The 13,887-nt window shown below is 38.4% G+C and overlaps 3 protein-coding genes across 5 annotated transcripts; all 3 read left to right on the top strand.

Moving 5' to 3' along the window:
• The first annotated feature begins 542 nt into the window (after positions 1-542).
• LOC148080168 (inosine-uridine preferring nucleoside hydrolase-like) lies at positions 543-3,345 on the top strand. Its single transcript, XM_087791777.1, has 8 exons — positions 543-677; positions 751-925; positions 1,623-1,802; positions 1,981-2,092; positions 2,159-2,295; positions 2,376-2,453; positions 2,956-3,072; positions 3,145-3,345. The coding sequence occupies exons 2-8, from the start codon at positions 752-754 to the stop codon at positions 3,295-3,297; spliced, it is 951 nt and encodes a 316-aa protein (XP_087647903.1). The 5' UTR covers positions 543-677; position 751; the 3' UTR covers positions 3,298-3,345.
• Positions 3,346-5,036: 1,691 nt separating this feature from the next.
• On the top strand, positions 5,037-8,245 carry LOC148080169 (nucleoside hydrolase-like). Of its 2 annotated transcripts, none has more exons than XM_087792599.1 (8): positions 5,037-5,088; positions 5,723-5,903; positions 5,976-6,155; positions 6,515-6,626; positions 6,699-6,835; positions 7,500-7,577; positions 7,848-7,964; positions 8,029-8,245. In XM_087792599.1, exons 2-8 carry the CDS (start codon positions 5,724-5,726, stop codon positions 8,179-8,181), a joined length of 957 nt encoding a protein of 318 aa, XP_087648725.1. In that variant the 5' UTR covers positions 5,037-5,088; position 5,723; the 3' UTR covers positions 8,182-8,245. The 2 variants fall into 2 exon arrangements, with proteins under 2 accessions (XP_087648725.1, XP_087648726.1); XM_087792600.1 differs by having other exon boundaries at positions 5,071-5,117.
• Positions 8,246-9,282: 1,037 nt separating this feature from the next.
• LOC148080170 (inosine-uridine preferring nucleoside hydrolase-like) lies at positions 9,283-13,589 on the top strand. Of its 2 annotated transcripts, none has more exons than XM_087792601.1 (8): positions 9,283-9,408; positions 10,048-10,229; positions 10,311-10,490; positions 12,558-12,669; positions 12,744-12,880; positions 12,956-13,033; positions 13,245-13,361; positions 13,437-13,589. In XM_087792601.1, exons 2-8 carry the CDS (start codon positions 10,053-10,055, stop codon positions 13,587-13,589), a joined length of 954 nt encoding a protein of 317 aa, XP_087648727.1. In that variant the 5' UTR covers positions 9,283-9,408; positions 10,048-10,052. The 2 variants fall into 2 exon arrangements, with proteins under 2 accessions (XP_087648727.1, XP_087648728.1); XM_087792602.1 differs by having other exon boundaries at positions 9,394-9,416.
• Positions 13,590-13,887: the final 298 nt, after the last annotated feature.

Raw genomic sequence — 13,887 nt, forward strand, 5'->3', positions numbered from 1 at the left:
AAAAAGTTCACACTCGGTAAGTTACGGAGAGAGGTAGAAACTGGTAGAATTAGATTATATTAACAGGTGCAGTAAATGTTGTTTTGTTTTTTAATAATTTTGCTTTGCACGCCACTTTAATTGGACTTGCAGGTTTTCACAAGCAGAGAGAGTAAATCACGGGTTACGGTCTGACAGCAGCACTCAACAAAAAAGGAGTGAGATCTCTGCTCAATTGTTTACGCCCGAAAAACGACATTAGTACAACTTCCAAATGAATGTCATCCGACAACATAGGTGGAGAAACACAATGAAAATAATTGCCTATCAGCACAGCCTGGAGTTTTAATTTTCCGGTCGACAACTGGACCCTGTGAAACTGAACTGGCAGGACTTCTGCAAAATAACTTCTGCATTTGGACAAAAAATTCCTTTGCGTGTGACTTCCTGTCATGCAACATGATAAGACATACAATATGGACGGTGTAATGCGTGTTTCTTGCAGCATTTGGAAATGTTCCAGAGGTGCAATGAGTGTGATTAAATTACCTCTGTGTGTGTGTTTGAGAACAGGAATTTACGTCACCTCAGCATGCCTCGAGCCAACCTCGAGCACCTGGAGTATAAGAGCTGGTTGTTCAGGTGAGACTATCTGCCACTTCTCCAGGTTGACTCGTCTTTCAACATCGACTCATCAGGTAACACTTCTCTCTGTTTTCTCTGTTTTTGCACCAACTATTTTGACTGGCATGTTTTTACTGATTGTTGCAGAATGAAGGTGATCCTTGATGTCGACACTGGGGTGGATGATGCCCAGGCCATCGCTGTGATGCTCTCCCGGCCTGATGTGGAGATTTTAGGGATCACCTGCTGCCACGGCAACACGCCCTTGTCTAACGTCGTCAAGAACACTCTCCGAATGCTGAAAATCTTTCAGCGCCAGGATGTAGGTTTTCCCATCCATTTGTTAAATGAATCTAAATAGGATCTTGCTCTGTTTCTGGGCAAGTATTTTTTATTCATGCATTCTTTTGTTTTTTCTTAACTTTCTTTTCTTTTTTTGTATTGGTAATCACTTATCTAAATTGAATTTTTGACATAAATTGCACACTTATTATCTCTGATATCATTTCACATTCTTTTCATTTGTTACGGTCAAAAGATAGGAAAAAATAGAAACTAATTAATTGTGATCTTTAATTAATTGATTTAATTAACCGTTTATTTTCATTTGGACCTGAAAAGGCTGGGAAAAGCCCTCAACATTTGTTTTTCCCTTTCATTTTTGATGTATTATTGTGGCAGCTCAAAAGATTGATATTCCTAAAAAAGTGGCTTTTTAAGTGTTTAAGCTTTAAGCTTTTTGTGTTTTTAAGTAAATTGTGAAATAGAAAGAACATCAAACATCAGGTCAATAAAAAGCCAACTAACTTGTGAAAGAAAAGCAGAAATAAAAAGTAAGAGATTAAAATTCATTTTTTACATTTTAATTAAAGCACTAATTATGACTGTGATCAATGAATCACATCATTTGAAACCCTCTCACAGAACTCTCAAGTTGATCATTCATATTTTAATTCATATTTATTAATCTATTCTGTGTCAATTATTAAATTGAGTTTTGAATGTCTTTCACACCACAGATCACGGTATTCCCGGGTTGCGAGTTGCCTATACTGGCCGAGAAACAAAGTGCCAGCGATTACCACGGCAAGGATGGGATGGGAGATGTGCCAGATACTGATCCTCCAAACATGGCACTCTTGAGCAAGAAAAAAGCTGCAAAGGCCATTGTGAAGCTGGTGAGGCGGAATCCTGGTGAGGTGAGTATCAACTAAGGACTTTAAACATCCTTCTTCTCCACTCTTTGTTCATCCCATCTTATCATTGACACTGTCGTAGGGATGTGTTGACTTCTTAGTGGGAAACTAGTGTGTTCATCGCTGCTGGTCAACAGATTAAAACAGTATAAACGTTCCAACCTTCTTTTTTCACTCTCAGGTGACTCTGGTGGCCACTGCTCCTCTAACCAATCTGGCTGTCGCCGTCCAGCTGGACCCATCTCTGCCATCTAAACTGAAGGCGCTTTACATCATGGGCGGAAATATCGAATGTATGTTCTACTCAAATTTTTCATCTCTTGAGTTTTTTCCTCTGAAAAAACGTTAATGTTCTGCAGCCAGAGGAAACACCAGTGTTTGTGGAGAGTACAACTTCTACACTGACCCTGAGGCAGCATACATTGTGCTTGACCGCTACACATGTCCCACCTACATCTTCTCCTGGGAGTTCACCCAGCGCAACAGCCTGCCCTGGGTCAGTCCGTACAGCCGCTGTAATCCACCAACGTACTGATGGTCTGAAATGAGTTTGTCTGGTCTTGATATCACTTTCAGAGTTTCGTGGACAAGTGGCTATCTGCGAAGACTGAGAAAGCAGCCTTCATGAAGAGCATCTGGAAACTATCCATGACGGTAAGAGTGTGTGCTTTTAATGATAGTCATTGTTCCAACATGTTCCTTTAACTGCCATTTGTGTGTTAAAGGGAATGTTTCACATATTTCTTCTGTCACAACACGTCTTTCTTTATATATATAACCTTGAAGACTTGGCACCACATACATTATATGTTAAATGGCAGCAGTTATTCCTTTATCCGCAGCCAAGGGAAACATGAAATCATGCAAGATCCCTGGCAATGACTGGGGACGAGAGGATACAGCAGCTTTTGAAGCTGCGATGGGAGATATTATGGTTTAAAAACAAATGAAAGCATTTGTCAATAGCAATGCGGTCAGTAAAATCTGCATCACCAGAAACAAGTACTCAGACAATACTACAAATATATTGTTGTTTCTGAACGTACCTTCAGGTTATTCTGACTACAAAGAGTGAAAATAAAAAATCTTTAGTCTTAAGAGATTAAAACATGATTATTTGTAATTACATTCTAAACAATATCATCCTCTACTGTAGAAATCCCAGTCAGCCGACTACCAAAGTGAGATAACCGAAGGAAAGGGATTCAACCCCTGCGACACATTCGCTCTGGCAGCAGCGCTCGACAACAGCATCATCACCGAGAAGGAGGAGGTGAGCCACTAATGCTCTTGATCCAGAATGAAAGTCAAGGATCTGCTGACGAACACGTTTCCCGCTGTAAAGGTTGCCGTGTCGGTGGAGCTCAATGGAAAGCACACTCGTGGCATGATGGTGCTGGACTACATGGGGCTGCTGGAGAAGAATCACAAGGCCGTCATCGTGAAGAAAGTCGACCTGAACAAGTTCAAGGCCATGTTGGTTGAATCTGTAAAGTAAATAACAACAACTGAATGTCAAGGACAATAAAGTTTTTATTACAGATGATTTCATCGTCTCGTGTTGCATGCTAGATTAGCACGCTTCATAATTCTTGCGTCACCACATTTCTATCATGTGATTTCAGTCACAGACTCTTGTCTCTCTTCTGAAGATAATAATGTTGCTCCACATGATCAGTTACTCATGACAGCCAAAGCTTTTGGGCGGAGTTTGAAATATATTCCGGCCCTGTATAGACAAACACGACTGGAGAGCCCACGCTCACATGTGCAGACACTTATGACGGACAGAAGCTCAGGAGGACGCTCAACAACAACAGTTGAAAGAGAGAAAACTGCTTGTGTACAAAACGTTCTGGGTTCTAAAAATGTTTCATTAATGACAACTTAAATCTTGACCCTTAACTACACAATCAGGGACTGTTATAGGGATACATTGTTTGTTGTTGTTTTGTAAAATTCAGAATATTGAGCTTGTTAATCTTGGACATAAAAACCCTCCTCTTGCTCATGCGTTTTTCTTCTATAAAAGAAACTTTCAGAGGGAATACACTTTCAAAATGCAGATATGAGTGGGGCACAAGTGTGGACACTTTACAATGATGTGTGATGAGGTTCATGGCCGGTGCGGTATTGACTGGAGTCAGATTTACAATTGCAAGAAGTCAAAATAGCATTTTATTTCACTATTAATCCAACAACCTGCATCCGTCATATCAGCATTCCTCCATAATGACACTTACAACATCACAAACATTTCTTATTTAGAATTGTATAGAGCACTCTTCTTGTGTTTATTCATATTTACTGTAATTACATTAAAGTATATATATGTGTGCAGAATACATTTCATTTTTAACCTCAGTAAAAATGTCAGTTGTTTTTCATAAATTCACTTTAAATAAAGATTGTCTAACAAAATGACAAGGGGAAAAAAACATAGACCCCCTCCCTTTTTATCATGATGCTCAAGTGGCAAAGCCAATCCAAACAACTATCCACATCGTTGATGTTCTTGGTTTGTTTTAACTTTGACATATGACATCAAGTAAGTTTGGTTCCCTAAATATAGTCGAATATTGACAAAAGATTGCTTCTAGTTCCCCCTGTGTCAGGAAAGTGTAACTGCATTAAAATCTCCATTGCTAATTAGCAGAAACAGTTGTTGGGTCGGTTTCCTGCTTTACCTTTCTAGTAACTTTAAAAGAATCCCAGTAGCTGAAAAGACTGTCTCTGAGCCCCTGCTGTAAGGTGGTCACGTGGAGTTACACAGTGCTGGAGATTTCTACTACATGAATCATGGCATCACAAAATTAAAAAAATCATTAGAAATGATCAAATATAAAGGAAACAAGTATGTAATGTATGTCTGATATTCCTTCTTTGACACATTCATTTTGACAGCTCTAATATTTAAACATTTTGTTCTTAACCACCTTCAATGAAAACATTAAAGAACACTACCATACAAAAATAATGGAGAGAAATGACCAATAACCTAACATTAATGCTGTTAACTATTTTTGGCCCTTTCACAAAATGTTGTTACTCTTTAATTCTATTTTTTAAAGTCCACTTCACCGATTATTTGTAGAACAAACAAAGATTGATTTTAATGAAGAACGTATCCAAAGTCCTGGTCGCCTGGAAATGTCCCAGATCTATTCTAGTTCTGCAGACGGAGACACTTACGTAAGACTCCTCCCATCTTGATCTATTCCAGACTTCAATGTGTCCTTCTGCGGTCCACTCTCACTCTCACATCAGGAAGTCCATCAACACGAAGCAGGTCAGTTTGGCTTTTTGGATATTTAACAGGTATTTGGAATTATAAATTGTTTTTCTTTTCAGAGATCCATGATGGAAAGAGTTATTGCTGCTTCTGATTTTCTAATGTAGATCCACAAGAAAATGTTTGATAAACTCTTCCTTCGTTTTCCCCTCTTGACTGCTTATATTTAACTGGTTCTATTGTGTTAAAACGGTCATCTTTTTTCTTTTTTTTCTAATTACTTTCTTCCCATTTTGTTAAATACAGGAAGTATCCTAGCTATTATTTTAACTAGTATTCTTGTGTCTGTTTTAAAGAAATGATTGAGAGGAAATTAAAGTTTTTGTTAAGGTCACATAGGGCTTCTTATGTCTTCCAGATTTAAGAAACGTTGTTGAAACGGTTTTAACTTTATTAATCCTAATTGGTTACACTTGGGCACACTCTTGTAGATATGATACACCTGCTGGTAAACAAAGAAATGTGCAGTTTAATTGCATTTGAAGCTGCTCTACAGTCAAGTCACTCAGTTATGGATTGAAATCTCTGAAAAGCACCAAGTATATTCCAAAAGTCTGGTGAAGAAGTACACTCTGGGGAACTAAGTCTGGGAACTAACCTGACAATTCAGACTTACTTTTTCTCCACTAAGGATGAAGAAGAAGCTGATCATTGACCTGGACACAGGGGTGGACGATGCTCAGGCCATCATGGTGGCCCTCGCACACCCAGACGTGGAAGTATTGGCCATCATGTGTTGCTATGGCAACACTCCCCTGGAGAATGTCCTGATGAACACACTTCGAGTCCTGAAAGTGTGCAAGCGGCTGGATGTAGGACAAGATCTGGTTCCATTCTTCCAACAGACCAACGATGGCTCAGCTGGTGGTTTCTCTTTTTCTCAGATTCCGGTGTATCGTGGAAGTTCACAACCTCTGCTGGCCAGGAAACGCCATGCTTCGGATTACCATGGCAAGGACGGGCTGGGTGACGTACCTGACCCCGATGCCCCGGGTCTGGACCTGCTGCAGAAGAAGAAAGGAGTTCCAGCCATGATCAAGATTGTCAATCAACACAAGGGAGAGGTGAGGAACTGAATTTTATAAAACAGAACAAGAAAGTTGCTGGTTTGTTAGCAGCTTTACCCAACATGCTTCCTCTATGTCTCCCTGCTGGAATGGCTTTAATATCAATCCAGGTATTGGCTAATGATTAGCTTGATTCAGGTCTGAACGTAAACATGGCCCTCTTGAGTAAACTATAAAACAAACCAGGATTCTAAAACAAACCATTTTATTTTGGACTTTTTTATTAAAACATAACTTTAAAGTTCCATTTAAGCTTGTTTTTCTTTGTCCGTTTGTTTGACGGCTCAGTATACACTGTGGCCCCTTAAGGATGTTATTTTCTTCTTCTGTTTGTGTTCAATGTTGTTCATCTTCAGGTGAGCTTGGTTGCGACGGCACCACTGACCAACCTGGCTGTAGCCGTTCAACTGGATCCGTCCTTCCCAGAGAAACTGAAGGCTCTCTACATCATGGGAGGCAACACGGAGTGTAAGTTTAAGTTCACAACACAAATAAATACATTTTAGAATTCTCCACATAAATAAAGCTGTGGTACTGAAGCCAGAGGGAACACCACCGTCTGTGGGGAGTTCAACTTTGTGGCCGACCCAGAAGCTGCCTACGTGGTGCTGGACAGATACACCTGCCCCACATTCATCGCTCCCTGGGAGTTCAGTTGCAAAAACAGCCTGCCATGGGTGAGTATTTGCTCCGGTCACGTGCAAATAGCTGGAATAAATCATATTTAATGTCCGGTGGACCACGGTATTACCAGCAATGAGCATAAACTGTTGTTGAGCTTCGATAAGTTAGGAAACACTAGGAAATGTTTTCACCTCTTTGGGTATTTTATGTTTAAAAAAAATTTATAATAAAATGATCGATAATTGAAAACATGTTATATGCTTAGAACTTGTGGACTGCTCAGATATTATGCAACATCCATTATCTTTTCTTTCTCCAGACAGAAATTTCAAAAAGATGTGACTCATAAATCCAGTGCTATAAATCTCTTTTTTTTTTTGGCAAGGCATATGCATGGAGGATCCAGATGCTAGAATAGAACACAATGTTTTCTGGACGAGTTTGAGAACAAAAAAGGGGTTCTGGTTTCAAGTTATGCAACAAGAGCTGAAGCTAAAATGTTCACTTGGACGAAGAAAGAAAGAGATAAAAAATGTGCCCTTTAATGTGCCTAGTATATCTACGTACATATTTTAAAAATGTATCTGCAACATACACTGTTTATTCCGTTTCTGATAAACAATTAACTTTGTATGAAATATTTCAAGACTACAAATCTTTGGCTGCCTGTGGTTTAGTACTGTCTACAAGCTGTCATGTGAGCGTTTATGTCTTCAGGCTTTCTGCGAGCAGTGGTTGTGTCAGGACACGGAGAAGGCTGCTTTCATGAAGAAGATCACACGTATGTCCATGGAGGTGAGATCTAAAATCAATATGTTGTGACTGTGAGAGACTCTTATTAGTGACTGGCGTAAATGTTTTTCCTGTTATTAGCTGTGAAGTGTCACTTATATATAGTGTATATAAAAACCCTCCCACCACAGTTCTCAGAGTGTCTAAAGTCATTCCAACAACTATTTTTACAGCTCTTTTTAGCTATTTGGTCACATGAAAAAAGGCCAGTATTGCTAAGTCATGTAAATTGTCTCCACCTGAAATGTTGCTTTGCATTTATATTTGACACAGAAAGCTCAGTCTGCAGCTTACCAGAAGGAGATCATTGCTGGTAAAGGCTTCAACTCCTGTGACACTTACGCCATGGCGGCTGCCATTGACGACGGATTTATAACCGAGAAGGAAGAGGCGAGTAGCTACTTGTTAACAATTGAGGTGTTCACTGGACAATTTCCTGTAAACTCCAACGCAGGTGGCTGTGTCTGTGGAGCTGGAGGGGACCTACACCCGCGGCATGATGGTCCTGGACTACATGGAGCTGCTGAAGAAGAAGCACAAGGCCGTCATCATGAAGAAGGTTGACCTGGAGAAGTTCAAGCAGATGTTCATGAATTCTCTGAAATAAACAAAAGAAAGTGATGGATGATGCTGTGGAAAATAAAGACTAAATGAGTTGTTTTGGGTAGAAAGTTGATTTTTTTTTCAAGAGTTTTCATGAAAAATTATCCAAAAAAAGAAACATAGTTGGAGAAATCATATTTGTATGACTGAACGAAGAGAGTATTAAAACACAACTATTTCTATTGAGTCTATTTCGATAAAAAATGGAAATATTTATATATTATTTGTGAGAAAAGAACTCATACCGTACAGTGGAGTTGATACAGAAATGGTTTAATAAACTCTGTATTGCTGGTCAAATCAGAATCAGAAAACTTGTATTGCTCCCAAAGGCCCCTCGTAACTCACAAAAAAGAAACGTTAAACAAACTTCAGAATCCCATAGTACAGCCACAGTAGTAATGTAGTCATTGTGAGCTTAGCTTAGCATCACTAGCATCACCTCTTAGTTGTATCCCTCTGCTTTGATGGAGTCTACTGACAGCTTTAAGAAGCCTCTTAAGACCTTTTTATTTGTGTAGTTTTTTTTCATTTATTATGTTTGCCATGTATTTTAAACTGTATTTTAAACTTAGAAAGTACTTATCCTAATTAATATTAATTAATTAATAGATACTTGTTAAAACCCAAGACACAAAGTTAACCATGAAAGTGTTCAAACAAGAAAAGACACCCAGAGGTTTCTGTTCTTTCAGTTTTTTTTGCACATGCACTTTATTTTCCCTTGTGGCCTCATGAGAAGCAATACATTTATTTTATATATAATCTATTGATACATTTTTTAACATGGAAACTTTTATGGCAAAATGTTCTGGAACTTGCTTACATCACACAAAGGGCAGACATATTAAATGTCAACTAGTACTTGTTACTCTTATAAAGTTGTCTATCTCCTAATACATATTTAAAATTGGCAATTAACCAATTGTTTTTATTATGAATGTGTTTAGAAGCTAATATGACAAAACTAATTAATTAATAGTATCAACAATTATGACTCCTCAAAAGGTTAAAATCTGTGAATCAACACAATTTGAAATGAGATCTCGCAACACCAAATAACTTCATTGGAAACCTAAATTACATTGAGTTTACTTGTAAAACGTTGGCATCATGTTCCCTTTTGGTGGAAAAAAAAGTTGTAAAACTGGAACTTTCTGGCAGAAAGCATTCCAGACAAACTTCGGTCTCTTTGTCGCTCTGGAGTCAGTGTGTTGAACGGACTCGTGAGGTAAGGATGTATGTTTCACTCCGTTTTTAAGGCGTATTTCTTTAAAAATATATTGATTGTTCGTGAGTTAACTTTTTATTTAAGTTGTTTAATTGACTCCAGGTGGTTATTTATTATGGATTTCATGTAATCTATGTAGTGAAGAAGACGTGTGTGTGTGTATTATTGCAGAAATGTAATTTTCTCAGATTAAGAAATAACGATTAGTATATTTGTATCACTTGTTTAATAGTTGCCACGATGGTTGTTCAAACTGCAACTGTGTGGGGGTGTAGACGAGAACCACAGAGCTGTAAGTTTCACATGTTTACCAGCCTAACCTACACGTTTAGACTGAAGGACACATAATATCCTGTCGTGTGGGTTTATGACGCTCACGGTTGTTCCGCGAGCCTCACATTCATTTTTTCTTACCGTCATAGTTTCCTTTAAATTATTTTTATTAAGAAGTGCTCAAATGCAGTGCAAGTTGCGTTTGTTTTTAAAAAGATTGGCATTTTTCAAGAAGTTAATCTTACGCCCCTTTTTCCATTAGGTGGTAAACAAGGTCGATACTCCTGGTGTTACTCTTCCTATAGACTCGATCATCTTCATATGGAACCATGTTGTCTCTCTGTTAAAAAACGTTGTCGTCACCAGACACCATGAAAAAGTTGATCCTTGACGTGGACACGGGTGTGGATGACGCCATGGCCATCATGGTAGCCATGGCGGCCAAAGATGTCCAGATATTGGCCATAACCTGTTCCCACGGCAACACATCCCTGGACAACTCCTTGAGGAACACCGACCGGGTTCTGAACGTCTGCAATCGCCTCGATGTGAGTCCAACTCCGGTTCAGAACTTTTTTTTTTCTCTCTGTATTTATCAGATGCAAGAGTCATGTTTCACGCACCCTCAGGTCCTTGTGTTCCCGGGTAGTGCAGAACCCATACAGGCAAAGAAATGGAGTGCTGGAGAGTTTCACGGGAAAGACGGGCTTGGCGATGTTCTTGGTCAGTACCCTCCGAGCAATAAGGTGGTGCAGGAAGAAAATGCAGCTCAGGCTATCAACAGAATCGTCTCTAAACACCCTAATGAGGTGAGTCCAGTTGATACAGCAGTTTTACTATCCATACTGTTTGGTTCTGTACTGCTGGATCTGGATTAAGATAAGTGTATTGCCCAAATAATTGAACGCCTTTATATATTTTGTGAATTCTCAACCTGATTACTACAATGTTTTCAAGTTAACAGTGTACTTACTTTTTGACCAGTTTCTCAAATAAGATTGGTTGGGGGACATGTCAATCAACTTTCCCAACCCCTGCCCCCCCCCTTCAATTTGCAAATCGCTGCTATTATTAAAGTCCAGCTTCTAATTTGAAGGAGCTCGGAGGGTGTGGCCTCCAGCAAGAATCTAAAGAAATGTAACTTTGAACATAAAGCAGTTTGTTAAATTATGGGAACCTTACATGTCATCATCTCACGTCATATCTCATGTCCCCCGCTCAACTTCTCGTGCTTGAAACGCCACTATGGAAGTAAATCAATGATGATTACAATATTGAATGGTTGAAAAAAAAAAAAAAAAAAAAATATTGAAATTAAAATATAACAAATATTGAAAGGTTGAAATGAATTCAACCTTTCAATATTTGTTATATTTTAATTTCAATTATTCAATATTTGTTATATTTGTATTTATATTATTCAATATTTGTTATATTTTAATTTCAATTATTCAATATTTTTTTATTCTTGGGGTTTTAATTCAATATAAACCAATTTGAAGCGTTTTAAATTTAATATCATTTTTTGGAAGCATTTTAAATTCTATATAAAAAAAACAGAAGCCTTTTTCATCATAACAGTGCCACCAGACAAAACAAAGCAAGTACGGAGTTACTTAATCATACTTGCGTGCATAAACGATCATGTGACGTCATCACTTCCGCATCAGTTTAGATATTTTAATGACAAAGTATCAACTTTGTTTTAACTGCATCTCACGGTCAATCAGTAGATTCTGATGTCAAAGGATTTAAACAGGAACGATAGTTCACTCTGATGGTCTGATCCTTCACTATAAGACAGTTTGTTGAAGGCTCACTCCAACATTTGTTTTACTCAGTCAGCTAATGTGATGTCTTCTCTCTTGGAGTCGCGGGTTTTAAACCTGCTCTTGCACATTTTTAAGCGTTGTCATGATTTAGAATGATCTCATATCTGGTGAGACTGACTCTCTTTATAACATTTGTTCTGTTAAAAAATGCAATTTCTTTTAAATAAATTCTAATGAATTCCGTTTTCTTGATCAGAATTTTTTTTTAAATTAAAACATTAATTGAGACTATTAACAGTTTATAATCATTCTTTTTAAATATTTTTTGACATCGGTCACACTGTTTATATTAATGTTTATATTTGACATACATTAACACAAATACTTTATTAACAAAGACGATCTTGTTTGAAACCTCTTGAGAGGAAGTTTAACAAAAATAAAACCACAAATCACCTTCAAGACTGTTGAAAAGTTCACTCATTTTTATAATCTGTTCATTCTTGATACATACACTCTCGTAGATCATGAGGCTCAGAGGTTCCAACCTGTGACTTTTAAAAGGCTACATTTTTGGCTAAATATTGGCTAAAATATTGAATAATCGAAATTAAAATATAACAATGCACTGATGTACTTCCATACACCACACAAGAGGGTTAAGGATATATTTGTAGTAATGTCCGAGTACTTTACTCTGGTGTTACAGAATTGACAGACTAGATGATTCTTGACGTCTTGAAGTTGCAACTACTATGTCCAAACATCAGATTTAAGGAGGCTGAAGTTCACTGTATCTTCTCGCCCCTGTTCCTTTCTCTGTTGACTAATGAACATAATAAATGCTGCCATCTAGCGGTCGGAAGTTTCATCGCAAGACAAAAACGAACAAACGACGTAAATATTGCATATTAATCGTCATTGTCAATTTAATTAAATCGATTTATTTTATTTTATAAACAATTAATTTAAATGCAAACAATAAAGGAACAAAATGTATAACAATAATTGAAAATATTTTCGACATTTAAGTCAGTAAACCAGCCATTAGTGAGTGGTAAGCTTTGAACGCTGAACATTTGCATTCTTTCTTGTTTTGGTCAGGTGATTCTGGTTGCCACGGCGCCCCTTACTAACCTGGCCTTGGCTGTCAAATTAGATCCATCTTTGCCTTCAAAACTGAAGTCGCTGTACATCATGGGAGGAAACACAGAAGGTAACTTTCAGTCTTGTCTCAACTTTGCGGAGCGATCATGATGCTAGTGATGGTTTGTATGGGATGTCGTTCAGCCAGAGGAAACACCACAAACTGCGGAGAGTTCAACTTTGTGGCCGACCCAGAAGCAGCCTTCATTGTGTTGGACAAATACACCTGCCCAACCTACATTGCAACCTGGGAGTTCACGTGTAGGAACAGTTTGCCTTGGGTCAGAAAAAACGTCTCGACAATCTTCTTTCTGAAGTAATTAAAATGTTCTAAATCTAATCCTCCTAATCTTCAGTCTTTCTGCGACACGTGGCTGACCCAGGACACGGAGAAGGCTCGATTCATTGAGAAGATTTCTCATCACACTCGACAGGTCTGGGTTAAGAGTGATTATAGCGGCTGCATAATGACTGAGGTCAAGGGGTCGGAGAGAAGACAACACTGGGTTTAAATGTGTTGGGTTTCATTGCTAGTCTCACTAAAAACTATTTTAGGTAATTTACTGCCGACTCATGAAGTTGAAAGTGTAACAAGGGAGTAGACTAACAAGATGAAAATTCACATATCTACTCATGCTGACGCAGATGGCGAAGACTACGCGGTACCAGAAGGAGTTTGTGGCTGAATCTGCATTCAACACCTGCGATGCTTATGCAGTCGCTGCTGCCATCGACGACACTCTGCTGACGGACAGTGAGAAGGTCAGAGCCCTTCATTGGTTCATGTCTCCTGAATCAGATGATGTGCAACTGGAATGTCTTGCATTTCTGCTCCAGGTTGCTGTGACCGTGGAGCTGAACGGGACCCACACCAGGGGAATGATGGTTCTGGACCGTTTGGACCTGCTTAAGAAGAAGCACCAGGCCACCCTCATGTTGAAGTTTGACCTGAAAAAATACGAGGAAATGTTGATGAAGTCTCTTCAGTAGGAGATTTCAAAAATCAAAATAAAGTTTGTGCAGAAATGCCATCCAGTCATTATTTTATAAAGGTTTTCTCTTTAAAGCAAAGGTATTTTCTTTTTAAAAGGCATCATGTTAATGCGAAGTATTTGTGTGCACAACCTTTCACCTCTAAAAACAAAGAAATTGCGACACCACGTGGACATACTGTAAACTTCTGTTAATTACATCGACCAAATGTTTTTGAAACTCGAGGTATATCACTCGAGTATGACTCGTTCTCTGTGTACATGTATGAATGGAGAGCAATTTCAGTGTGAGACAT

Source organism: Callionymus lyra, chromosome 5, assembly GCF_982586985.1.
Source record: "Callionymus lyra chromosome 5, fCalLyr1.hap1.1, whole genome shotgun sequence".
Lineage (NCBI taxonomy): Eukaryota > Metazoa > Chordata > Actinopteri > Syngnathiformes > Callionymidae > Callionymus > Callionymus lyra.